The 26,094-nt window shown below is 16.6% G+C and overlaps 6 protein-coding genes across 6 annotated transcripts, besides 33 other annotated features; 4 read left to right on the forward strand and 2 right to left on the reverse strand. All coding sequences in view use genetic code 6, as the record gives it.

The window, feature by feature from the left end:
- The first annotated feature begins 98 nt into the window (after positions 1-98).
- Positions 99-136: a microsatellite.
- Positions 137-275: 139 nt separating this feature from the next.
- Positions 276-325: a microsatellite.
- Positions 321-398: a microsatellite.
- A 2,226-nt stretch (positions 399-2,624) lies between these two features.
- Positions 2,625-2,651: a microsatellite.
- A 414-nt stretch (positions 2,652-3,065) lies between these two features.
- Positions 3,066-3,109: a microsatellite.
- IMG5_117190 (zinc finger family protein, putative) lies at positions 3,110-4,449 on the forward strand (the record flags this gene model as incomplete). Its single annotated transcript, XM_004034564.1, has 4 exons — positions 3,110-3,294; positions 3,736-3,808; positions 3,910-3,930; positions 4,444-4,449. The coding sequence occupies 4 exons, from the start codon at positions 3,110-3,112 to the stop codon at positions 4,447-4,449; spliced, it is 285 nt and encodes a 94-aa protein (XP_004034612.1).
- Positions 4,450-4,922: 473 nt separating this feature from the next.
- Positions 4,923-4,974: a microsatellite.
- Positions 4,975-6,009: 1,035 nt separating this feature from the next.
- Positions 6,010-6,061: a microsatellite.
- Positions 6,010-6,068: a microsatellite.
- A 114-nt stretch (positions 6,069-6,182) lies between these two features.
- Positions 6,183-6,234: a microsatellite.
- Positions 6,235-9,130: 2,896 nt separating this feature from the next.
- On the forward strand, positions 9,131-9,953 carry IMG5_117200 (ubiquitin-conjugating enzyme, putative). Its single transcript, XM_004034565.1, has 2 exons — positions 9,131-9,416; positions 9,463-9,953. The coding sequence occupies exons 1-2, from the start codon at positions 9,157-9,159 to the stop codon at positions 9,830-9,832; spliced, it is 630 nt and encodes a 209-aa protein (XP_004034613.1). The 5' UTR covers positions 9,131-9,156; the 3' UTR covers positions 9,833-9,953.
- Positions 9,843-9,891: a microsatellite.
- Positions 9,910-9,966: a microsatellite.
- An 85-nt stretch (positions 9,967-10,051) lies between these two features.
- On the forward strand, positions 10,052-11,253 carry IMG5_117210 (hypothetical protein). Its single transcript, XM_004034566.1, has one exon. The coding sequence runs from the start codon at positions 10,093-10,095 to the stop codon at positions 11,125-11,127; it is 1,035 nt and encodes a 344-aa protein (XP_004034614.1). The 5' UTR covers positions 10,052-10,092; the 3' UTR covers positions 11,128-11,253.
- Positions 11,254-11,831: 578 nt separating this feature from the next.
- IMG5_117220 (hypothetical protein) lies at positions 11,832-13,013 on the forward strand. The gene has a single exon (XM_004034567.1). The coding sequence runs from the start codon at positions 11,871-11,873 to the stop codon at positions 12,894-12,896; it is 1,026 nt and encodes a 341-aa protein (XP_004034615.1). The 5' UTR covers positions 11,832-11,870; the 3' UTR covers positions 12,897-13,013.
- Positions 12,942-12,974: a microsatellite.
- A 1,006-nt stretch (positions 13,014-14,019) lies between the features above and the next one.
- Positions 14,020-14,062: a microsatellite.
- A 1,743-nt stretch (positions 14,063-15,805) lies between these two features.
- Positions 15,806-17,841, reverse strand: IMG5_117230 (hypothetical protein; the record flags this gene model as incomplete). Its single annotated transcript, XM_004034568.1, has 4 exons — positions 15,806-15,878; positions 15,928-16,087; positions 16,734-17,243; positions 17,649-17,841. The coding sequence occupies 4 exons, from the start codon at positions 17,839-17,841 to the stop codon at positions 15,806-15,808; spliced, it is 936 nt and encodes a 311-aa protein (XP_004034616.1).
- Positions 16,680-16,726: a microsatellite.
- Positions 17,842-18,964: 1,123 nt separating the features above from the next.
- Positions 18,965-19,025: a microsatellite.
- Positions 19,004-19,056: a microsatellite.
- Positions 19,057-19,407: 351 nt separating this feature from the next.
- Positions 19,408-19,454: a microsatellite.
- Positions 19,439-19,524: a microsatellite.
- Positions 19,525-19,618: 94 nt separating this feature from the next.
- Positions 19,619-19,670: a microsatellite.
- A 6-nt stretch (positions 19,671-19,676) lies between these two features.
- IMG5_117240 (hypothetical protein) lies at positions 19,677-22,914 on the reverse strand (the record flags this gene model as incomplete). Its single annotated transcript, XM_004034569.1, has 8 exons — positions 19,677-19,695; positions 20,331-20,727; positions 20,788-21,082; positions 21,137-21,384; positions 21,628-21,725; positions 22,091-22,128; positions 22,178-22,183; positions 22,912-22,914. 8 exons carry the CDS (start codon positions 22,912-22,914, stop codon positions 19,677-19,679), a joined length of 1,104 nt encoding a protein of 367 aa, XP_004034617.1.
- Positions 19,714-19,770: a microsatellite.
- Positions 21,072-21,122: a microsatellite.
- Positions 21,075-21,120: a microsatellite.
- Positions 21,087-21,122: a microsatellite.
- Positions 22,212-22,275: a microsatellite.
- A 528-nt stretch (positions 22,915-23,442) lies between the features above and the next one.
- Positions 23,443-23,486: a microsatellite.
- Positions 23,445-23,482: a microsatellite.
- A 598-nt stretch (positions 23,487-24,084) lies between the features above and the next one.
- Positions 24,085-24,118: a microsatellite.
- Positions 24,085-24,176: a microsatellite.
- Positions 24,087-24,123: a microsatellite.
- Positions 24,087-24,195: a microsatellite.
- Positions 24,090-24,123: a microsatellite.
- Positions 24,196-26,002: 1,807 nt separating the features above from the next.
- Positions 26,003-26,044: a microsatellite.
- An 8-nt stretch (positions 26,045-26,052) lies between these two features.
- Positions 26,053-26,094: part of a microsatellite that runs on past the window's edge.

Here is a 26,094-nt window from a genome sequence, read left to right on the forward strand (position 1 = left end):
AATATCTAAAGAATTGATTTATAAATTTAGTCTAATTATAAAATTTTAAATAGTATTTAAATTAGTCAATATATTAAATATTTTATTTAATAAAATTTAATTATTAAATATGAATTTATATAAATAAGAATTATATTTTATTTCATTTTTTATAAGTGAATAAAAATTTAATTATAATAAAAAGGATTATTTTAATAAATGGAAATATAAATATACTCTATATAAAAAAGTCAGCGTAAAATAAATACTCCGATTAAGAAATTTATTATATAATGTATTTTTATCTAATTTGGTGAAATATATTTATTATTTAATTGTTGAAATAATAAATTTATATAATATAAAAATATTTTTTAAATAATAAATTTATATAATATAAAAATATTTTTTAAATAATATTTTAAATTTCAATTATTCATAAAATCAAAAATTATATTCATAAACTATATTATTTATTATCATTCAATGATTTTAATATATTACATAAAATTATATATATTTTAAGTCATAAAAATATAATTTTTACTAATTAAAATACAATATTTTTAAAACAAACATTATTTTCATTTATAAATAACACATTATCATAATTTTTTTATATATAAAAGTCAAAATCATATTTTAATTTTTTCACCGGTAATAACTTAAAATTTTTTAATTTGATTTTTATTTAGATTGTAAGGAACTAATAAATTTTATTATATTAAAAATTCCATACCAAAGAAAACCCTTCCTTCATAAAATACAGGAGAAAAATCAGTTTAGAAATCCGATTTAAGAATGAAATCCAAATATATATCAGTAAAGGCGTGTTCTCAATTTTTAAGATTTAAATTTACAACTTATTTTTATCTCATATTATTTTCACTATTGTTATTTTAATTTTATTATTATTTATTGAATTATAAGAAGTTTTCTTCTCCTAAAACAACTAAATTGTGATTTAAATCAATAAAACAATAAGGAGTTAGTCATAAAATATTTTTATTAATTTTATTACTCAAATAAATTATAAATAACTCCATTTTTTGAGTATCATAAATTTCAATTTGTAAAGTCTCTCTATATTAATTTTCAAGCATATTATATCCTCCATAAATAAATATTTTATATTAATGAACAAAAGCTCCAAAACGTTCTCTTTCAAAAAAATAATTAATCACTTTTCTTCCATTATTATTAAATTACACATCATAAACTTCACAAGATTAAATAGGTTTAATTGGATCTATCTAATTTATTATTATTTTAATAACCATATCCTCCAAAAACATAGATTTTGCCTTTATGATAAATTTATTAATGATATGCTCTTTCAACAGACATTTGAAGGTCTTGATATTTAATTTAATTTATCTTTAATTTGTTTTTAAGGATTTTTTTTCCAAAAAGTTAAATTTTAAAAAACTATTTTTCTACTTTCTATATCTATTAAAATTTGCAAATCCACCTGTAGTTAATATTGAATGAAATGCTTGTTTTTGATTATCTTTGCATTTTATATAATATAGAAAACTCTTGAAATTCCTATATTAAAATTAAAATAAGTTATTATTGATTTTTCGATATCATTTCCAACATATTTTATAAATACATATACTTTTTTCCACCAATTCAAGCTAAGGAAATATAAATATAAAGTCGCTTGCATTTTTTTCCTGAAACACTACTGTTCCTTTATATAGTATTCTAGATTTTCTTACACAAACACATATCCATTTTCATAAAAAGCAGGATCTTCTATAATACTAGTTTAATTTTTTATATAAGTATGTATTTTTCTTAATATTAAAAAATATATTTCCTTAATTATTTATATGTAATAATATTAAAGTTGCTTGATGTTCGTAGTCTTATTAATCCTAATTTAATTTATTTTTATTTTTATATTGCTTGATTAATATCTTAATCTACATATAAGGATTATATATGTATAAAGAGATTAAAAAGATTGGGCATTCTAATTAATTTTATTTGACTTCATTTATTTTATCAAAAAAATAACATGCTGTTTATTATAATTCAAAAACACATTATAATTTTTTACATCGAGTACATCTGCTATTGGTTTTAAACTTTTTTAACATTTTTTTTTATATGAAAAAAAAATAATATTTTAATGAATAGCTACATTATTGAAATACTTTCTTATAAAATAGTTTTTTTATTTTATAAAAATAAAAGTATTCTTCCACTGTAAATTTCAGATTATATATTATTTATAATTGAATCTTTTATAAATTATTTATTTACAAGCAGCATGTTGTTTCTTAATAAAAAATATTTTAATCTAATAAAACTAAAATTAGTATACAAAATAATATTATTATATTTTATATGTATAATTAAAATATTAAAGATTAGATATAATAAATAGAATATTAAAGTTGAAATTTAAATAAATAAAAAATATACTTTCATTTAATAAATAAACTTATTATATGAATTTTATTTATAATTACTTTTTAAAATAGTTATTTTATTTAAAAATTATCGGGGTAAATATAAAAACTAATTTTATTAGGCAATTAATTGTAATCAAAACTAATTTAAAGTGATTAAAATTATATGGAAAAAATAAAAATATGAAACATAATAAAAAAATGCATCAGATTATAAATATATATATATATTTTTTTATATATATTTTTAGAAATCGTTTATTTTAACTTCTTATTTCTTAAATTTTAAAATATGCAAATACAGAAACCACAAAAACTTGCTTAAATATAAATAATATGTTTTTAATTCTAAAATATACTAATATATTATTTATATTGAATTTAAAATAAATGATTATATTTTTTAAATAATAAAAAAATTAAATTTCAATATTCAAGATAAATAATTATATTTAAATTATTTTTAGATAATTATAAAAGTTATATACAATCTTCAAACAAATTATTTTAATTTTTTTTTTTTAAAAAAAAAATATATATATTTTATCATTTAATGTATAATATATTTAAAAATAAGATTATTATATTTATAGATCTACAAATGTTAAAATATAAAAAATACAATTATTATAAAATATTTTTCTATTTATAAATTTTATCAGAAAAACAAAACAAAACAAAACAAAACAAACAAAAACAAAATAAAAATGAATCAAGTACCTGAATGTATAATATGTTAAGACATATACTATACACCTGTAACTTTGCATTGTGGTCATACATTTTGTAAAGAATGTGCAATCCAATCATTATTAATAAAACCTTTATGTCCTATGTGTAGAACCCCAACAATAGGTAATCCCCAAAATCTGAGACCAAATACAACATTAATGTAAATAATTGAACAAAATTATTAAGAGACATTATAGAAAAAAGAAAAAGTTTTAAAAAAACTACAAGAGGATTCCCTAAAAAATATACAGATATCTAATTAGGAAAAAAATTTGCCAAAAACATATCATAATATGTTAATTTTAAATTAATATCCATTTAAAAAGGCTAATTTTCTATTTCCAAGTACAAACATAATTACCCAATTATAATTCAAAGGAACTTTAGAATAATTTTAAGCTTTATGCCCTGATAGAACTTTGTTTGTGAAAAATCATTCAGAAGATAATTCATTTGCATGTTTATGTGAAATAGAAACTGTTTTAATTGCTTAAGAAGCAGAATCTTAAAGTCAAAAAAATGCAATTAATATTTACAAATGTAAATTAAATGTTATTTAGAAAGTAGAAATTTCTAATTTTAAACAAATAACTGTATAAAGGAATACTAATGATGAAATATTTTAAGATATTTTTGAAGACGGGTTCGAATTTAGTGTCTGTGAAGGTGTCGAGGTTATAGATGAAATTTAATAAAATCAAGACTTATAAGAAAGTATACAGAATTTACTTAATATTATAAACGAAATTTTCAAAAATAATAACGTTATTTATAGCAACATGTCGCAATAATTATCGTAAATAAATTTCTTTGCTTATTTATAAAAAGATTATATAATAAACGATATTTAAAAAATTAAAGAATTTAGCTTTTTAGCAAGTGGTACGTTCAATTTTACATAAAAAGAGAAATAAAGATTATGGCAAAGTACGAGTTTAGTTGAACGTATTTATTTGTTGAATTAATATATAGAAAGATTCAGATATATAAATAATATAAGTGTAATTTTTTATTCTGATAATAACTTTTAAAATAAGGATAGTTTGTATTTCGAATTTCTTTTTTTGGCAGGGATATTTGTTTTATTAGGAATTTATTATTAAGTTTATTATAAAAAATGATATATTATTTCGTTTTTTTTTATTATATATATATATAAATATTTTTTATTTTTTTTCAATTATTAAAACATGTTATATTTATATAATTTGTTAAATATTCTTTGCAAAATATATTATTTATTATTCTATTATTAGTTTCTTCTTAAATGTTATTTTTTAATTTTTCTTTTACTTATTCTAAATATTAGTTATGAATTTAAAATATGTCAGAATTTTCCTCTACTTCTTTTCTAATTAAAAATGGGACTAATAATTATTTACATGAAATACAAACGCAAATTTTATAATTTCCGTTTTAAGTTTTTTCTTCATATTCATCTTTTATTAAATTAATAATTTCTTTTATTTCCATTTAAGTAAGAAAATCATCTGTTTCCTAAATATTATCACTCTTTATTTTCTTTTCTTTACTTTTTATTATTAATGATTAAGGATCAATATTTGAAAAATCTAGTTCATACACAATAGAATTTAGTTGTACTTTTTCAATATATTTTTTTTTGTTTGGTTAAAATACACTATTTTGTTCTATTTCTTAGTTTTCAAAATAAAAATAAGGATTATAGTTTTTTTTAAATTTTTTTATTGATTTATTTAAATCGTTTTTCGATTCTTCGCTATTTTCATTTAAAAATTAACTATTTTCTAAATTTTTCAAAAAACTGCATTCACTATTTTCTTCATTTTCACTGATTTCTTCATTTTCACTTTTTTCTTCACTTTATAAGGCTTTTATTTCTTTCTCAATTTCTTTTTCTTATTCAATCATATCCATGTTTTATAAATATTGCTAAAATCGTTATAAATTTGGATGTTAAAGTAATTTTTCATTCAAAAATTTGTAATCTAATGCATAATTTAAATATTCTAAATAAATTTTTTATTCATTTTTTAATTTTTATTATATATAGCCTAAAGGCCTTTAATATTTATGGTATTTTTATTATTATTCATTTAGTTATATTGTATGTATATTTATTTTCCTTTGTGTTTCTTCATCAAGTATTTTAGGGCAATATTCTTATCCTGGTATTTTATCTTTTCCTTAAAATATTTCATTTATTCCTTTATTTATTGTTAAATATGAGTCTAGCATTTCGTAATTTATTGCTTCTGAAGTATTTAAGCCTAATATATTTGTCTTTTTTTTTAATTCTAGGAAGATTTGTTAAGACATTTAACTCTATTCTTCGGAAATTACTATTATATTTACTTTCACTTCATGGCATTCTAATAATATTGTAATATCTTTTTTTTTTATATATTTTTTTCTATTTTTATAATTAATTTTACCACATGTTGTTATCACTAAATCTGATCTATATATATATTAATCTGCTTAAAAATAAGGACCTTATGTTTTTATTTCTAATTAATTTTAATAATCTTAATAATATTTTGGAAAAAAATAATCTTCTCTTATTTTTTTTGTTTAAAATTTTTGTTAAATTAAAAAATTTATTTTTTATAAAAAAAATTACGAAGGAAGCTAAAATATTACATTTGTAAAATCATGTTTTATTAAAACTTCATAAAATTTTGGTACATCTATTAACTATAAAAGCTTATCATTTTTATTTATTCCTAAACATACTAAAAGTGTTTTTTTTTATTCCATTTTTTGAATAATAAAAAGATATTATTTATGTAAAATTAATTAATAATATACATTATTAAATTTAATTTTAAAAAAATATTTATAAATTTTTTATTATTTGTTTTAATAAATATAATAAAATTAAAATAATTAGATAATATATATATATATATATATATTTTTAAATATATATATATATATATTTATATTTATTTAAAAAAAAAAATTATTAATATTAATTTTATAGATAATTAATTTAGATATAATAAAAAAATAAAATGTATAATATATTAAATATTTAAATAAATTATATTTTAGACAAAATATAAAATATTTTTTTTTTATAATTTATATATTTTTTTATTTATAAATTATTATATTTAATTTCCTTTTTTATATTTTTCATTTTTAACATAAATTTATTTTTATATAAAATGCTATTATAATTTTATTTTATTTATTTTTTTATCATTTCTATTGGATAATTTTTTTTTCTTTTTAAAGAAATAATATTAAATTATGCTATAAATTCATTTTTAATATTTGATGTTTAACATATTATTATATAAATTTAAGACAATTATTTTCTTTTAAAACTATAAAACCAATTGTCATTTAAATTTATTTTATAATTTTTCTATAATTAAAATAATAATATTTATATGAATGAAAAAAAAATTATATCTGATGATATTTATATATTTTTGCTAAAAATGGTATAGCTTAAATATGGATATCTTAAAATGGAAAGTATTACAAATAAACTTGATTTATTAATATATTTTTAAGTGAATTGAGTTTTTAATTTATTTTTTTAAATAATAATAGGATTTTTTTTATATTTATTTTATTTAGATATTTTATTTTTACATATTATAATTAGATTTTTTTGTTAATATACAATTTAAATTTATATAAAGTATTATTTTTATATTACTTTTTATTTTTTATTAAACAATAATTAAAAATTTTAATATTGATAAAGTTTTTTTATAATTTCATTTTTTTAACATCTATTTTCTTCTATAAAATTTATTAAAGTGCGAATCTTTGAATATACTTTGATATTGTTTTGTAATTTTCATATTAATATGTATAAATTTGATGTTAATCTTATTTATACTTTTTTCTTCGCTTTAATCTTATTGCAATAGTATATTATCTTCACTTTTTATTTATTATTCTGTATTATTAAATGAATATATATTTTTTCTCTTCCCATAATATTTTTTCTTGTGTGAAAGTTCTCCTTTACATATTTTACATTTGCATAAATTTTAACAAGCATAACAAATCCAACAATTTTAATTGTAATTTTCGACTAATTTAAATGATTAATCAAAATTTTCATAAATGCATTTCGTACAAAATTATTTTCTACATCTTGCTTTTGCACATTTTGCTTATTCTGGTGAATATATTTTGCATAAATGGCATTAATCTTCAAACATTTTTTTTTATTTTATTTGTTTTTGGAAAAAAATATTTAATTAATTAAGCTAAACAAAAAAAAATTATAAAAAAAAATATAGGGTATTTATATATAAGTTATTTTAGAATAAAAAGTATTTTTAATAACTTTAATCGATTACTATGTTTATATAAATATTTATATAATCTATAAAATCGTTCATAAACATAGAAGAAGAAAAAAGTTAAATAATTAATAAATCACTTTATAATTAAATTAAAATAATGCATTTTTTTATGCAATTAATTAATTACATTAGTATTATTAATACTTTTATTTATAAATTATTATTTTATTTTCAAATATTTTTGTTTAAATTTAATTACAATTTGTCATTTAATAATAAATATAATGCTTCTAATTAAGATAAGTTTAATTATTATTGTTTTAATTTATAGATATTAAATTTTATTTAATATTTACTATATTATAATATGTACATCTTTATTTTTCTTATAAGTTAATATTAATTTTATTTTATTTCAAAGAATATATATATTATTATTTAATATTATAATTATATTAACTAAAAAATATTTATTTTCTTTTAATTCTTAAATTTATTATTAATAAATTGTTTGTATGTATTTATTCAATTTATTTTTTAATCATTCTTTTACTTACAATTTCTTATTATTTTTTTGTTTAAATAACCCCTATATTTTATATTTATTAATTTTTTTATTGTTACTTAAATTTAATTTAAAATAATATTTTTTTTTTTAAACTTTTATATTTTATATTTTAGAAAAATAAAAATTTTTAAATTTTTAATTTAAAAAAATAATTTAAAATCTTAAAAAAAATAATATATTAATAAAATAAAAAAACAAATTAGTTTAAAGTTATATATGTAATTAGAAGAAGAAAAAAAAGAAAAAAAACAAGAAAATTAATATTATACAAACTAGTCCAGCAATCTTCAATATACAATTCTTAAAAAATTGCATATATTTTACAAAAATACAGAAGAAAGGATAAATAAATATTATTAATCGATAATAAATAGGTTATGTCCGCCTAGAAATTATTAAAAGTATAATCGAAAAAACTATTCTTTAGTAAAATTGCCATTTGAATAAGTAATGATGTCTTTAGATGAATATTTATATAAATTTGAGCCTTGTGAAGAAGAATTTGAAGAAGATAAAAAAAAATTATAAAAAACAGAAATAGAATAAAAAGAAGAAGATGAAGACGAATATGATTAAGATACAGAAGATTTAGAATTCCGAAAAACCTTACAAAGATATACTAAACTTTATAGATGGACATATATGGTAATTGATGAAGATTAACTAAAATAAAAAGAAGGACATGAATCATTGGATGAACAAAAGAAAGAAAATGCTGATAATTAAGAAGAAGATGAAATGGAAGATTAAGATGAAGAAATGGATGAAAATTTAAACAATAAATTTTAAATTAATGACATTTTTAATAATAAATTAAAATATTTGAAAAAAATTTATAAAGAATTATATAAAGAAGTAAAAAAAATGAAACAAATTAATATATATGATAATGATAATTATAGAGATATTACTAATAATAAAGCCAATCTTATACTTGAATATTAAAATTTGGTTGAAAAATATGAAAATTTATATAAATAAAACATTTTAGTTAAATAAGCTTTTAATTAAATGAAAGATATCAAATAAGTTAGTTAAAGATATACTTTTAAAAAATGATAATTTTTTTATTTTTGTTTAATTAAATATTACATATGTATATAAGTTTTATTATTTTGTTAGAAATAATTATATAATTTTTTTTTGCTGAATATTAAAAATATATAAAATATAAAACCATAAAAAAATTAAATCAGAAATGTAAAAAAATGAATATAATCCGACAATATGTACAAAAAGAAAACAAAAAGATATTACTAAATTATTAATGAGTGATTATAAAGTAAATGTTACTTAAGAAAATACTAGTGCATTTATAGTTATATTTCCTGGCCCAAAAAATACTCTATATTAAGATGGAATATGGTAAATACATGTTTTATTACCAGAATAATATCCTTATAGATCACCTTCAATAGGTTTTTTAAATAAAATATTTCATCCAAATATTGATGAAGAGTATTATTTATTTTATTAAAATATTCTTTATTTTATTTAACAAAAGATCAGGGAGTGTTTGTTTAGATGTTATTAATTAATCATGGTCTCCAATGTATGATTTAATAAATATTTTTGATATTTTTTTACCTTAATTATTGACTTATCCAAATCCCCATGATCCCTTAAACCCTTAAGCAGCTTCTTTAATGAATAAAGATATATAAAAATATGAAGAAAAAGTAAAAGAATTTGTTAGATTATATGCTAGTGAGAAATTAAGTAAGCAATAAGATAAATTAGATGATTTGGGGATTAGAAAGGTATCAAATAATGATGATAATAATAGTGTTTTAAGTTAGATTTCTCTTGATAATGTTAGTGAATTAAGTGATAACGAGGTTAGTAATGTTGAAGTTATTTAATTTTATGGGTGAATTTTTATATTTTGAAAAATAAAAAAAATTATTATTTGTAAATGAATAAAAATTTTATTAATATTTATTTTTAAATATATTTTAGTAAAATTATTTATTAAATTTTTATTTTATGTAAATAATTTTTTAGATTTAATTTTTTTTTCAATAATTATATATATTGCAATAATAAATTTTAGTTTCTTATTAAAAAAGATATTATTTTATTTTAAAAATAATATCTTTTAATTTAAGTAAAATAAACTCTGAAAAAAAAAAGCATGTCAAATTTAAAAGTTCCTTAACGTCCTCTAGGTTCATAAGGGTTAGTAGTATCAGCTTAAGGTTTAGGTTGTATGGGAATGACAGCTTTTTATGGTTCTTTTAATAGATCTTAAACTGAAGGTGAATCTTTGAAAACAATAGCTACGGCATTAGAACATGGAATTAACTTTTTAGATACTGCTTGGATATATTAATCTTTTGGCTAAGGTGGTGGAGAAAACTATACTAATGAAGAATTAATAGGAAAAGCCATTAAAATCCATGGTAGAGACAAATTTATTATTGCAACTAAATTTGGTATTTTAAAAGATTAAAACGGAGTAACAAAATTTTCTGGTAAAGAAGAAACTATAAGATCTTAATTAGCTGATTCTTTATAAAGATTAGGAACAAACTATATCGATTTATATTATTATCATAGAATTGATACTTAAACTCCTATAGAAGAAACTATGGAAGTACTTAAAAAGTTAATACTTGAAGGAAAAATAAAATACATTGGATTATCTGAATGTACACCTGATGAACTTAGAAGAGCTCATAAAATACATCCTATTACTGCTATTTAGATGGAATGGTCCTTACATATTAGGGATATTGAAAAAGATGTAGTACCAACTGCAAGAGAATTAGGTGTTGGCATTGTTGCTTATTCGCCTTTAGGAAGAGGATTGCTATCCAAAACATTTGATTCAGCTTAGGATATTTAATAAGGAGATTCAAGGAACATTCATCCAAGATTCAATGCTGAGAATTTGGAAAAAAATATTCCTAAAAAATTTTTTGAAAAAGCTGTAGAATTAGGATTTACTCCTGCTTAATTAGCTCTTGCTTGGGTTCATTCTAGAGGTAATGATGTTTTTCCTATTCCTGGTACTAAAACCTCTTCTAGATAAGTTGAAAATACTTAGGCTGTTAATATTTAACTTAGTTAACAATAATGGGAGGAAATCGAAAAATTAGTAGACCCTGCTTTTGGTGATAGATATCCAGATATGAATTATGCTTATAATAAACGTTTGTAATCATGATATTATTTATTTTATTTCAAATCACATTTTAAAAATATATAAATATTTAAGTAATATTTCAATATTTAAATTTTTTAATTTTTTAAATTTATATAATTAATTAATTTTATTTTAAATAATATTGTATTTAATATTTTTAAAAAATAAATATAAAATTAACTTTTAATAAAATATAATGTATTTAAAATAATATCATATATATTATAGTTATTAATTTAATTTAATCTTAAATTTTAATTTATTAATTTAAATGTGTTATTTTTTAAAATTATAGTAAATTAAATAAATAAATTTATTTTTAAAATACATATATTAAAGATTATAAGTATATGCTTTTTATTTATAAATTTTTACTTTTTTACTTTTTTTAAAAATTATATAATTATTAATAATAAATTAAAAAAATTAATATCTTTAATAAAACTAAAATATTATATTTTTATTTTTATTTTATTTATTAATTTATTTTTTAATATTTATAAATAATATTATTTTATTAAATATTTTACATATAAGATATATATTTATTTATTATATTTAATTCAATTTTCAAATTTTTTTTTTTATATTTTAATTTATAAAAAATGCTCCTTAATATTTCTAGAACGTTTTAAATACCTTAATTAATTAAAATATTTTATAAATAAAATATAATATAAGATATTTGATTTTTTTTTTAAAAATATTATTATAATTTATAATAATTCAAAATATAACACTTTAAACATAAAATAAATAATTAAATGTAAAATTAAAAAGTTCCTTAACGTCCTCTAGGTTCATAAGGGTTATTAGTATCAGCTTAAGGTTTAGGTTGTATGGGAATGACAGCTTTTTATGGTTCTTTTAATAGATCTTAAACTGAAGGTGAATCTTTGAAAACAATAGCTACGGCATTAGAACATGGAATTAACTTTTTAGATACTGCTTGGATATATTAATCTTTTGGCTAAGGTGGTGGAGAAAACTATACTAATGAAGAATTAATAGGAAAAGCCATTAAAATCCATGGTAGAGACAAATTTATTATTGCAACTAAATTTGGAATAGTCATTAATGAAAAAGGAATGGGCTATTCAGGTAAAGAAGAAACTATAAGATCTTAATTAGCTGATTCTTTATAAAGATTAGGAACAAATTATATCGATTTATATTACTAACATAGAATGGATCCATAAACTCCTATAGAAGAAACTATGGAAGCTCTTAAAAAATTAGTACATGAAGGAAAAATAAAATACATTGGATTATCTGAATGTACACCTGATGAACTTAGAAGAGCTCATAAAATACATCCTGTTACTGCTATTCAGATGGAATGGTCTTTATAAACGAGAGATTTAGAATAAAATATTATTCCTACTGCAAGAGAATTAGGTGTTGGTATTGTTGCTTATTCACCTTTAGGCAGAGGATTATTATCTAAAACTTTTAATACTGGAGAAAAATTGGAATAAGGAGATTGGAGAAATAATGTACCTAGATTTAAAGGTGAGAATTTGGAAAAAAATATTCCTAAAAAATTTTTTGAAAAAGCTGTAGAATTAGGATTTTCTCCTGCTTAATTAGCTCTTGCCTGGGTTCATTCTAGAGGTAATGATGTTTTTCCTATTCCTGGTACTAAAACTTCTTCTAGATTAGCTGAAAATGCTAAGGCTGCTCTTATTTAACTTAGTTAATAATAATGGAATGAAATTGAAAAACTAATTCCGGATGTTGTTGGAGATAGATATTAAGATATGAGTTCTACTTTTAACAATCGTTTATGAATAACATTATTTCTAATATTTACAATTATTTAACAATTATTTTTATTTTATATATATATATTTTTTATCTAATATATTATTAAGTAATATAAAAAAAATTTAGAGATATAAATACTTATTTTTTAAATAATTATTTAGTTTTAAATATCTTTTTAATGTTTAGGTTTACAATTATATTATAATATTCAATCAATTAAATCATTTATTACAGTATTTATATTTGTAGAAAAATATTCACTAAAATTTTATTTTAAGTAATAAATTGAAAATAAACATGGTTAATATATACTCTTTTAAAAGTTAACTTTATTTTTAGCAATTTCAACCATTCTTTAATAATATTTATTAAATTAATCATCTTTTATTTATGTTTCTTCATTTATATCATAACTTTAAAATATAATTAATAAATAAATAGTTTATTAAAATTTATTTACTCAATTTAAAGAGTAATTAAATAATCTAAATATAGTGTACTTACATATAATATACATAATCCTTTTTATGTGATTTATTAGTTTTCGCTTTTAAATAATATATAATGTAAATTAAAACAATAAATAAATAATATTTAAATTTACTTAAAGTCTAAATCTAAACAAGTTAAAGTTTAAGTTTCTTTTATAATAAAAGCTATTTATTATAATCCATAATCACTTAATTAATTTTATGATAAATTTAAACATAATGTATGTAAATTTTTTATTTTTTAGATATCTTAAAAAAAGTGTATTAATCCTTAATCATGTATTTAATTATCCCTTTTTTACATGTTTAAAGCTTTTTTTTTTTTTTACATTAAAAATAAATCTACGCTTGCTATTTTTTCATTTTATATTAAACCATTTCCTATATAATATAATCCTTAATCACTAATTGTGTTATTTCTATATAAGAGAAAAAAAATATTTAATTTATTTCATAAATATCAAATAAAAACCTTAAATTCATAAATAAATGTCTTAAATTTTATAAACTCTTTAACATATTTGAAATATATAAGCATCCTTATTAGGTAATATTATTTTCCCTGTTTAAAGAAAAAAAAAAAAATTTACTAAAAACTAATAATTTATTATACCATAATATAACATTTAACTATTCTAGCATTTGAATATTTTAAATTCCTTAACATAAAAATTATATTCCTTAATCATTAAAATTATTTTTTCTAAAAAAAAAAAAAAAATATAATAATAATATAGTATTATTTTTAAAAAATATTAAATTACAATAAGCCTAATGTTAATTTTTATAACTAATTCTAATAAATGAATGAATTTCCTAAATGAAGGCCACCTTCTTCACAAATTCTATTTACTCTTTTTTTAATAAAAAATATTTTATTTTATATTAGAGAAGATTAAATTTATAATAGAAATTACCCTAAAAATAATACTAAATTTCTAAGCTTTATTAAATTTGAGAGTCCTGTTTATATCTATAAAACTCCATTTTATTAAATTAAATTGTTCCTTTGTATAAATTATATTATTAAAAAACATATAAAATGTTTAATTTTTTTACTGCAAAAATATTGAAAGATTTTCTAATTATATGTTATTTTTTAAAAAATTAACAAATTAGCATCCATTATTTGTAATATTATTATGCCTTTTATTTATTTATTTTTTATAAAAAAAAATCAATTAAATATGACACTAAATCTAATTCTAATGTTTTTAAATTAACTAATTCTCCTATTGATGTTGCTAATATTAAAATTCCTTCATCTTGTACATTATTCCACCATAAATTTATTTTCAAAACTTAAAGCTTTGTTAGTTTTTTTATATTTTATGCTAAAGAAATACACCCTTCTTTATTTAATTCTACTCCACTATTTTTTTTTTATTTTAAAATAAATATATATTTTTTAATTTACTATAGATTTAATTCTAATTCTTTTAAATCGGTTAATTTAGAAATGGAATTTGATACTATAGTAACACCTTAATCTTTTATAATATTTTCTCTTTTTATAAATTTTTTTAAAAGAAATAATTTGTAAATTTTATTTTTTTTACCTTAAATTCAATTTTAATTTTTCTAAATTATTAAAGCCCTCTAAACCTTAACTTATCTTTTGTAATTATATTATTTATAATTTTTTTCCTCTTTTTTTTATATATACATGAATTGTTTAAATTTAAAATATTATTAAAAAAATTGTGAGTGTCATACTTTAAACAAATTTTAGCTTATTATTAATTAAAATAATCAACTTAATTTAGATCTGTTTTTATATAATTTTTTAAAAATTCGAATCTTATTTTATTTTAATCCATTTTAAAAGATTTTTTAATTTAAAGAAAAATAATTGTATTTTTCTAATATTTATTTTTTTAATTAAATTTAAAAGATTTATTACTTAATAATATGTATTTTATAAAATAATATATATATTAAATTATATTTACTATTTTAATTATTTTAATTATATAATATTAATATAGCTAATTACGCTTTCAATTGATAAATTATATTAACAATAAAAATTAAAAATATTTCAATGATTATATTATTAAATAATAATTTTTAAAATTAATATATATTATATTTATGAATAATTATATAAGCCATCTATATTTGGTTATTATAAATTTTTTATAAAAAAATAATAAAATTATATTTTTTATATGAACTTAATGGCTTAAAAAAAAAAATATATTCCATACATTTGCATCACAGAAAGTAAAAATAAATAAATAAATAATTAAATAAAAAAATTCGTAAAATAGGAAGAAAAACCAAATTTGACTTAATCTCTCCAAAATTTGACGAATATATAGAAAAAAAATAATCCAAAGAAAATCCAGTATTTAGGCGTAAAAGTTGCTATTCTACAGAAACTGGTTTATAAAGTACAAAACAATAAAAGTTATAATTCATATGTCCTAACACATATATCAAAAATCATATACTAAAGCCTAAATTTAAATTAAAATAACAGCAAAAAGATTTAATATTGGAATAAATAACCTAATAAGTGAAATAAAGTGTGGATTTAAAATAATTTGAATAGCCATACATACCAAAAGTAGCATTACCAATAGAAAAGCCACCTTAATAATAAATAAATTCAATGAATTCTCCGATAATAAATACTCCAGCAGAAAGGTCAAGGAACAATTCAAAAATTAATAATTTACAAGGAACACAAGGGAGAGGCTCTATAGGATTCTGGAAAGCTGAACAAAAAGAAAATACATAATTATATTTAGAAAAAAAGAGAAAATTAATGGCAAAATTGCGTTTTACAAGCAAATTAATAGGGTGGCATTTAAAATAGACAAAAAATAATTTTTTTATTGATGAATGTATATAAATAGATGAAAAAAATAAAAAAATAGGCGAAAAATCAAAATTTAAGAAATCTCTATATGAAAAATATAATTAAAATGCAAAAAAATTAGAAATAAAAAAGCTTAATCTTATTTCTGGTTTTGATATAAAATATGAATAAAATGGTAAAATTTTGAATAGAAATAAGAACTTTTTGTCTTTTTATAAATAAATTATTCATAATTAAAATATTAATATTTATTTAGGTTAAAATAATAAAATAACTAGTTTTTAATAAAATAATAATAATTTTTAATAAGATGGTGGAAAAATTTTCTAGGATATATATAAAAAAATAAACTATTTTAAAAATAAAGATAAGTTTATGTTATATAAAATAAAGGAAAAATCGCCTTACTTGCCAAAGTAAAAAATAATAAAAAATTGAATAAGATTTTTTTGTTAATCATTTATTTTTCTTTTTTTTCTTTTACTAAATATTATTATTTTTCTTTTTATTATTATTATTATTATTTTTATTATTAGGTTTACTTTTTTCTTAATTATTCTTTTTATTAATATCTTCATTATCTTTTTCTTTTTCGAAATCTTCATCTACGCTTCCTGGAAGGATTCCTTTTTAAAGCAAAGTTATATTAGCTTTGATTTTTTCGACATTTTAATTGAACATATCATAAGCCATTTCATCATTTTTAACTTTTTATAACTCTTCTTTAAGTTTTCTTTCTATATTAGACTTAAAAGTCTTAAAATCATAATTTTTTTTATTTTCAATAAAAGTTAACTTTTCTGACTTTTCTTTTTTCAAAACATCAATTTCTTTTTTAATTTTATTAATTTTATCATTTTCTGTTCTTATCAAAGATTCGATTTGGTCAAGTTCCGTTGCTTATATTTTTTCTTGTTCAATTAAAAGAATATTAATGTCTTTGACTTATTTTTGTTTATTTTATAGTTCTTCTAAGAATTATTCACTTTTATGATCATAATCATCCTGTGTTTAAAAGATTTCTTTTGATAAAATATCTAGTTCTTCCTTTACTTTTATTTATTTAACATTTAATTATTTAGATTATTATTATAGAGTTTCTTTTCTTAAATCATTCGATTTTATACATGCTAGTTCTTGTACAAGTTTTTCTGGTTTTTTTTATTTTAGGAACTCTTTATTTTTGTTTAATAAGCTTAAAATTTCCAATTAATAATCGTATCTAATAAAGTTATTTTAAACATTTAACTATTATACATTTATATTATTCCTTAAAGCTTCTATAAAAAAATAACCAGATTAATCTCCCATTAAGTTATTTTAGGCTTAAATTCTGATTAGTTTTGGATGTTATTTTAATAGTTTTGCTAGTAAAATACCTCCTTCTTCTTAAATATTGCATTTGTTTAAAAAAAGTTCCTATAGGCTTTAATTTTTTAATTAAATTAATTACTAACACAAGTATTTAACACCTTCATCTCCAATAAAATTTTGGCTTAAATTTAATGAGATTAAGACATCATTTTAGGCTATTCCATCTGCTAGTTTAATCAAAAAGCAAGGATAAATCATACAATTTTTAAAGGAAATATTTTCCAATGCAGTATTATTTGCAAAAAAATTAGTCAAATAATCAGAAGGAGCATCCATAAATTTATTTCCTTCCAAATCAATTTATTTACACTTATTATTTCCCTAAATATAGGTCAAGAAATTACTTAAGCCGATGGAATTTATTTCATTATTTGAACATTTTAAAATTTCAATTGAACAATTATTACTTTTCATCCCTTCTCCGAATTTCTCTATTGAAAAATCGCCTATACTGTTCCCAGAAACATCTAATTCAGTTAATTTAGTGTTAAAAAGGTAATTTACAATAATTTTACCACATTCGCTTCCTATCTCATTCCATGAAATATTCAAATAAACTAGATTTTTATTCATATTTAGCCCTTGTATTATATTATATAGACCTTAGGGACCTAAAGATATGTTTTGTAAATTCAAAAATTACAAAGTCTCGTTTTATTATAACATTTTTCTCAATATTCGCGCTGAGTCTGGATTTATTCGGTTCCTATTGTAACTATCAGGACTTGAAATATCTAAAGAGTATATGCTTCGACTCTCTTTAACCATTTAGAACATTATTTCGCAACCTTGAGGACTTATGTTGTTATTCGAAATGTTTATTATGGCGATTTGGGGCGCTTTTTTTAATGTTTCAGTTATTATTTGGACTCCTTCATCCTTGATTTGATTTTTGCTTAAGTTTAGTCTAGAAAATGTGTCGTTTTGTGCCAAAATATTGTCTATTATTTTGGCACTTCGGACGCCTAATTATTAATCGGATAAATCAAGGTTTCCATTAATGCAGTTTTTTATAATTCTATCAACAAATTTTAATAATTAAGGAAGTTTTACATCTAATAATATATCTTAGCATTTAGCTTCGTATAATTTTATTACATGTTCTACTTTTATTGAGTTTAATTCTTATTTGATTATTTCGTCATTTAAATTGTTTGGATCAAAATATGTGGATTCTTATATATTAGAATAGACTGTAATATCGGGATTCTGGGCTTTTATATTGTCTATTGAATGTGTATCGTGTGCTGTTTATAATGTTTGCTTTTAGGATTTCGTAAAATTTTTAAATTTTGATTGCTTTAATGGCGATTATATGCGAAATGGACGAATTAAACTTGCAGATTTTAGTTTTCTGTTCATTTTTATTTTATTTTAAAAAATTATTTTGGAAGCTTATTTTATATATATTTTTTATTTATTAGTTTATATTGTTTTTTTTATTATTATTAAATATATTTAATTGTTAATATTTATTTTTATTAATATTTAATCATGGATAATATTTTAAATTTTCAAGTATTTACTTATAAATAAAGATTAATATATTTATAAAATATAACTATTGATTATTAATATTTTAATTAATATAATATAAAAAAAAATTAAATATATAAAAACTAAATTTTTTAATTTAAAATTAAAGATTCAAAATAATAATAAATATATAAACTTATATATATAAAAAAAATTAAAATAAAATAAAAGTTTTGATAATATTAATTAAAAATATAAAACTAGAAATATTATATAGGTATATAATTTTTTAAAAATATGCAATAATGCAATATGGAATAAAAATATAATATTAAAGAGAATGTTTTTTTATTTTACTAAAATTTATAAATATAAAACTTATGTTTATTTATAAAACTATATATTTAAATATATATATAACTATATATATAACTATATATATAATATATATATATATATATATATATATATATATATATATATTTATTATTTTTTCATATTTAATTCAAACTTTTTATTCTTTTTATGAATTATTTATATTAAATTTAGATTCAATATTTTAATCACCTAATTAGTTATTATTATCTTTCTATTAATTATTTATTATACTTCCTATTATATAATTATTAAAGTTTTCAATAACATTACTTTATTCTTTACTAAATATATATAATAATATTTAAATATTTTTATAATTTTTAAATATTTTTTATAATTTTTAAATATTTTATTACTTTTAACTTTAAGATTATTAATTTATTTATTTTTATAAATCATCAATTTTTTTATTTAATAAAGTTATTCTTTTCTCGAAATGCGAAATTTCTTATTTACTTTTTTAATCTTCATTATTATTTTTTTATAACTATATAATTTAATTTCTATTATTTTCTCTATGCGAAATAAGTATCTTTATTTATTATTATAATTAATTTATATATAGAGTTGATTCTCCTTATTTTTATATTTATTCTAATTCTTCTGCAGGATCTTTAAATTCTTAAAGTTTTAAAGGTTTTAAATTTGGAGAGTTGTCAAATTATTTAATTTCTTATAAATTATTATTTTATTAATTTATTTCATTTTAATTCTTTTATTAAAATTCATCAATTTATTATTCTTAGTTTGCTTGTATATATTTATTCATAATTAATTCTTCTTCATTTTATCCTGGGGCTTAAATAGTTTTTACTTTTTGATTTGCTTATAAGTTTTATAAATTTACTTAGTTGCAATTAGAATTTTAGCTTTTTTTTTTTTTAAAATAATATATTTCAAAAAAAAAATACGAAATGACAATTTAGTAAATTTTCCAATTTTTTTTTAAAATAAAAGAAATAACAGATCTCCCAACTTAAATAGCAATATTGCTATTATTATTATCTAAAACAATAGGTTCTTTTACCAAAACTAATGTCCCAAATTTACTATTATTATCTTCTAAATAAAAAGATCCATTGTTATAACTAAGTTAAGCATGTCGTCTACTAACAGAAATATCACTTATACGGATATCAGAATCGTTTCCTCTTCCTAATTTAATATTTTACCTTTAATCTAAAGAAATCACATGAATTCCTTTGCAAATATTTTTGTCTTTACTTAATATTTCTAAAGTAATATAAGGAGCATTTGGTTTAGGAATTTCCACAGTGTCATATATTATATTCTTCACTTTTACCATATCTTTATATTTCATATTAAAAATGAATATTATGATTATTTATAATAAAAAATTATTTTTACTTGGAAATGGTTATTTACATAATTCACAATCAAATGTTTTATAAACAAAAGATACTGAATAACTTGTTATTTTTGGATGAATTCTGCTTTATAGCCACTATTATAAACATTTTATATGAATAAATCCCATTGTACCATCACATCTACAAGGAGTTATTAAAGGATTTTCTAATTCTTCATTATCTCCTAAGCAAATTCTACAGACTCCAGGTTCATCTTAATTTTCCATTTTCTCCATTATTTAGTCAATTTCAAGAATGTCTGCACATGGATTAAAATGAAAGTTATTTATATTCTATTTTTTATTTTTATTTCTATTTTATATTTTTATTTTTTAAAAAATAATTACCTATTTTACGCAATTTAATCCTTATAATTCTTTAACTCTAAAACGAATTCGACCTAATTTTACATAATCACCTACTTTTATTTCATAGCCTTTACCTCCATTTATATTTTTCAATGATTTTACTACAGTCCATAAACTTTAATCTCCTAATCCCTCATCTTCTTCCTATTTCTTTGGATCTTAATTATTTACTCCAAATATATATTATGAATCTACAACATAATGGTTATTTCTAATGTCTATTTGAGCTAATTATAATAATTATTAATTATTTAATTTCTTTTTTTTATTAAAAATTGTTTCATTAAAATTTTAAATTTTACTTCAATTTATTATTAAGTAAGCATTTTCATATCGTCTTTATCTCTAAATATGTATCCTTTTATATATTTTTTAAACAATAATATATCAAATATTAAAATATTTTTAATAATATAATTTAGATTAAAATAATAAATAATTATGTTTGAATATATAAGATAATTAAAAACCTGATTCTATAACTTTTATTTAACTTTTTATAACACTTTTACATTCATAATCAAATAACCCATGTGAATCTCTATTCCATGTATATGTTTTTATCATTCTTTTTTTATTATTTTAATAATTAATAAATAAAATAAATAAGAAAAAAAAAAATATTTGTATTTTTATTTAATTAATATTTTTTTTTAAATACAAATTATTGCTATTTTGTTTTTTCATCTTTTCTAATTTTGTTGGATCATTATATTAATTATTATTCTAACAATTTCCCATTTTAGTTATTATGTTTATTTTTGTTTTTTTTTATATTAATATTTTAAAAGTGAATTAAAAATAATTATTTTTATTAAAAATATATATAATAAATAATAATAATTATATAAATGTGAAAATATAAAATAAAAGCTATTTTTAATATATTAATATTAATATAAATAATTAAAGATAATTATATGTAACTTTTACATATTTTTTATTATTTTTTCCAAAACTTTTTTTAAAAACTAAATTAAAAAAAATGCATAAAAAAATATTTAATGAAATAATTAATACATATAGCTATTTTTTATTTATAATTTGTTAATTTATAAATTATTAAATTTATTTAATTAAATTAAAATAAATTTATATAAATATTTTTATTAATTAAACAAATTGTTTTTATATGTTTTTCTTCTATAAAATCAATTTATTATTTAATATGTTAATTTTATTAATAATTATTCATATTAAAATATTATCATGCCATTTTAAATATTTTCTTATATTTTTTTTAATACAATTTTTTAAATAAAATTATTATTTTAATTCATAAATTTTCATTTTTACTATTAAATATTTTCAGAATATATTAAATAAATCCTTATAAACAATACTTCAATGCTTTATTTATGAAACATATTGTAAAGTGTTTGAAACATATATGAATATTTATATATTTTTTTTTTCTATAATATCATATTTTTAGCATTTTTATATAAAGTTTTATAATAAATAATATAAATAAAATTAGAATTTAAAAATGTAGGTTTAGTCTTTAAATAACTTCGATAAAGTCTTAATTCAAAATTAGCAAATAATATTTTTATTTATTTCATAATAAAAATATTTATTGATTATATTTTTAATATAAAAAATTAATAAATGATTCTAAAATAAAATAAAATATTTTTTTATAAATGAAAAAAAAAATTATATTAATTTTATCTTTTTTCAAATTGTTCTATTTTTTAATATATGTATTAATCAAAAAAAAAAAAAATTAATTAAAAAATTTTTTTTTTTACCATATTTTTAAAATTATTAGATTGCTTTTTATTAATTATTTTTAATAAAAATCTTACGAAAAAATAGTTTTTCTATTAAATTCATTTCTTTAACTTATTGATTTTAGTCAAAATTATTTTTGTTAATTATTTTTTCATATGTATAATAAAATCCTATATATATATATTTTTTTTTTTTTTTTAGTAAATTGTTAAAAATTGAAAAGATTATAAAATAAAAAATAAATATTTAAAAAGTTTAGTTAGAATTTTAGCTTAAAATATTTAAAATAAATAATAATAATATAAAAATATATGAATAAAAATAAAAGCATTAAAACAAAAACAAAAAAAATAATTTAAAATTTCTTTATATTTCTTTTTATTATTGTATTTTTTTTCATGCAATATAATAATTTTAAAAGTGTTAATAAAAAATAATAATAATTATATTAAATATATTTATTATATTCCAGATTAAAAATATAGTTAAAATGGGAAATTCTAACAATAATCAGAACTAAAATGAATAAGTAAAGAATAAGTTAGTTTTAAAAATCAAAAATTAAATATAAAAATTAGAAAATAAAAAATAATATAATTTAATGTCATTAAAATTAAACCAATTATCCTAAGTTCTTGAAAAAAAAAAAAAAAATTATGGAAGAGACTTAATAGAGATTTATTTAAAAATGTGTAAAATTAATGCAGAGTTTAAGGAATTTTAAAAAACAATGTATTATTTAAAAAAAGCTGAAGATATTTCAATTGAACTTTTTGGAATAAATAATGATATTTAATCCTAATTTATAAAACCTCTTTAATCTGAATATTCGATATTTGTTTCATAAAATGTTTAAAAAAAAAAAATTTTAAGATCTGCTTCTTAAAAAACAACAAAACATAGTGAAATAAATACATTAAATATTATTTGGGAAGATCTAAAAGAAAGTTAAGATGAGTCTGATGAATTCGATGAAAAATTAATTATTTAATAAATTTTTGAGTCAAAATATAAGTCACAATCTTTAAATTAAATTGGTTTATGAAAAATAACAATAATTTTAAATTAAAATTAATAAGCAAAGAAGATTATTATATTATTATTTTAAATATATATATATATATATATCTTATATTATATTTGAATTAAAACATACACATAAAAATGTATGCAATGAAAAACTATTAAAATATATTATTATTATTATTATATTATTTTTATTATATTATACTTTTTAATTATTTATTTATTCATTAATTTATAAATTTTTATTTATTATATTAATATTAATATTTTATTTAAAATCTATAATTTGATCATTTTTAATTTAAATATTTATATAATATTTTATTAACTTAGTCAATTATATTTGTAAACAATTCTTTTACATTAATATGTTTTTTTCAATTTTTAAAATATAGATTATTTTTGATAGCTTAATTAAATAAAATAATATTAATATTTATTTTATTTCATAATTTTGATAATAAATTAAGTATATTAAATTAAATATAAATAAAAATTAATTAACTATAATATTTAATTTTAATTTTTGTTTGCAAACATATCATAATAATTAATTGAATTTTCTAATCTTTAAATAATCATTATAGTATAATTATAAAGGACTATAATAATAAATATAATACTTTTTTATTTGTAAATAATTACAATTTAAATTTAAATTTAGATTAAAACAATAAATAAAAATATTTATAAAATTTTATTTCTTTATTTTTATGATGAAATTCAAATTTTATTGAAATAATTCTTTAAAATTTTAGTTTTTTTACTTTTAATTTATTAATTACAAGTATCTGATTATTTCTAGTTTAAATAATTCGATATTAATATTTAAATACAAATAAATATAATATGATTAAATTTATTAACTTAATAGTTATCAGTATTTTTTTTTTTTAAATATATTATAAGATATTTTTTTTTTATAAAATATATTAAATATTTATTTTATAAATTATTCCATATAATAAATCAAATATTCTTATATAAATTATTAATTAAAATATTTAATGTAAAATCATATTTTAAATATAATTTATTTTATTTAATAATTTATTCAAACTTTTTTTTCTTTTATATATATTTATCATTTTCTAAACTATCATTTAACTAGTCTGAATTTTTTTGGGTAAGATTGTTATTTTGCTTATTATTTGAATTTTATAAATGTGTTTATTTTTTTTTTAATTAATATCATTATTTGTATTATTTTTTTAAACACTTTCGTTTATTTTTATTTTATCTTATTAATCTTATTTTTATAATTTTTCAAATTCAGTGATAAAAGGCTATTTAATAATTAATGTACATATATTTTTATTTAAAAAAATTATAAATATTTCTTTTACTTTTTATTTTTCTTTAGGTAAATCTGACCATTCTTTAGCTATAAGTTTTTTTATTTGAGCTATTTCATAATTAGGATATTGTTATTTAAATTTGTCTTTTCTATTTGCAAAGTAAAGATCAAATGGAGTAAGTTATTTTTTTTAAGGAGAACTTATTTCTAAATTTTCTTCATTGCTAATTTCAATAGTTTATGGATTTTTACTTTTTTTATTTATTTTTTTGACCTGCTTTTATTCTTTTTTTTGTTTAAAATAAAATTGGATATATAAAATTATTATTATTTTTACAAAGAAAATTATTGCAAATATCAATCATTACTCCACTAAAATTATATAATTTTTCTGCTAATTGTTAAGTCTAATTTTTTTTTTATATTTTTTTAATTAAAATGATAATAATTTATTTTTTATATATCCTTTACGAATTAATCGGAATTCATTTATTTTTATTTTTATAGAAAAACTATTTTTTTATATTATTAATTATATTCCTTTTTTTTAAAAAAAAATATTATTTATATTTTATTTGAATATCTAATAATTTGATCTATAAATATATTTTGTCCAGAATGTATTATTATTAGAAAAATTAATAATTCAATTTTCTTCAGAAATATCTAAATTATTTAAATATATTTTGTACCGAATGTTAAATAATAGTAAATAAGTAATATTAAAATTTAGATTTAAAAATTAAAAGAAAATAAAAATGATTAAAATAGTGCATAAAATTATTATTACAATATAAATTAATAAAATTAAAATATAATTAAGAAAACCAAACCTTAATATTTTAAAATATAAATAATATTGATAATAATAAAATAA

The sequence above is a fragment of the Ichthyophthirius multifiliis genome (genome assembly GCF_000220395.1).
Source record: "Ichthyophthirius multifiliis unplaced genomic scaffold scaff_1120509250949, whole genome shotgun sequence".
NCBI lineage: Eukaryota > Ciliophora > Oligohymenophorea > Hymenostomatida > Ichthyophthirius > Ichthyophthirius multifiliis.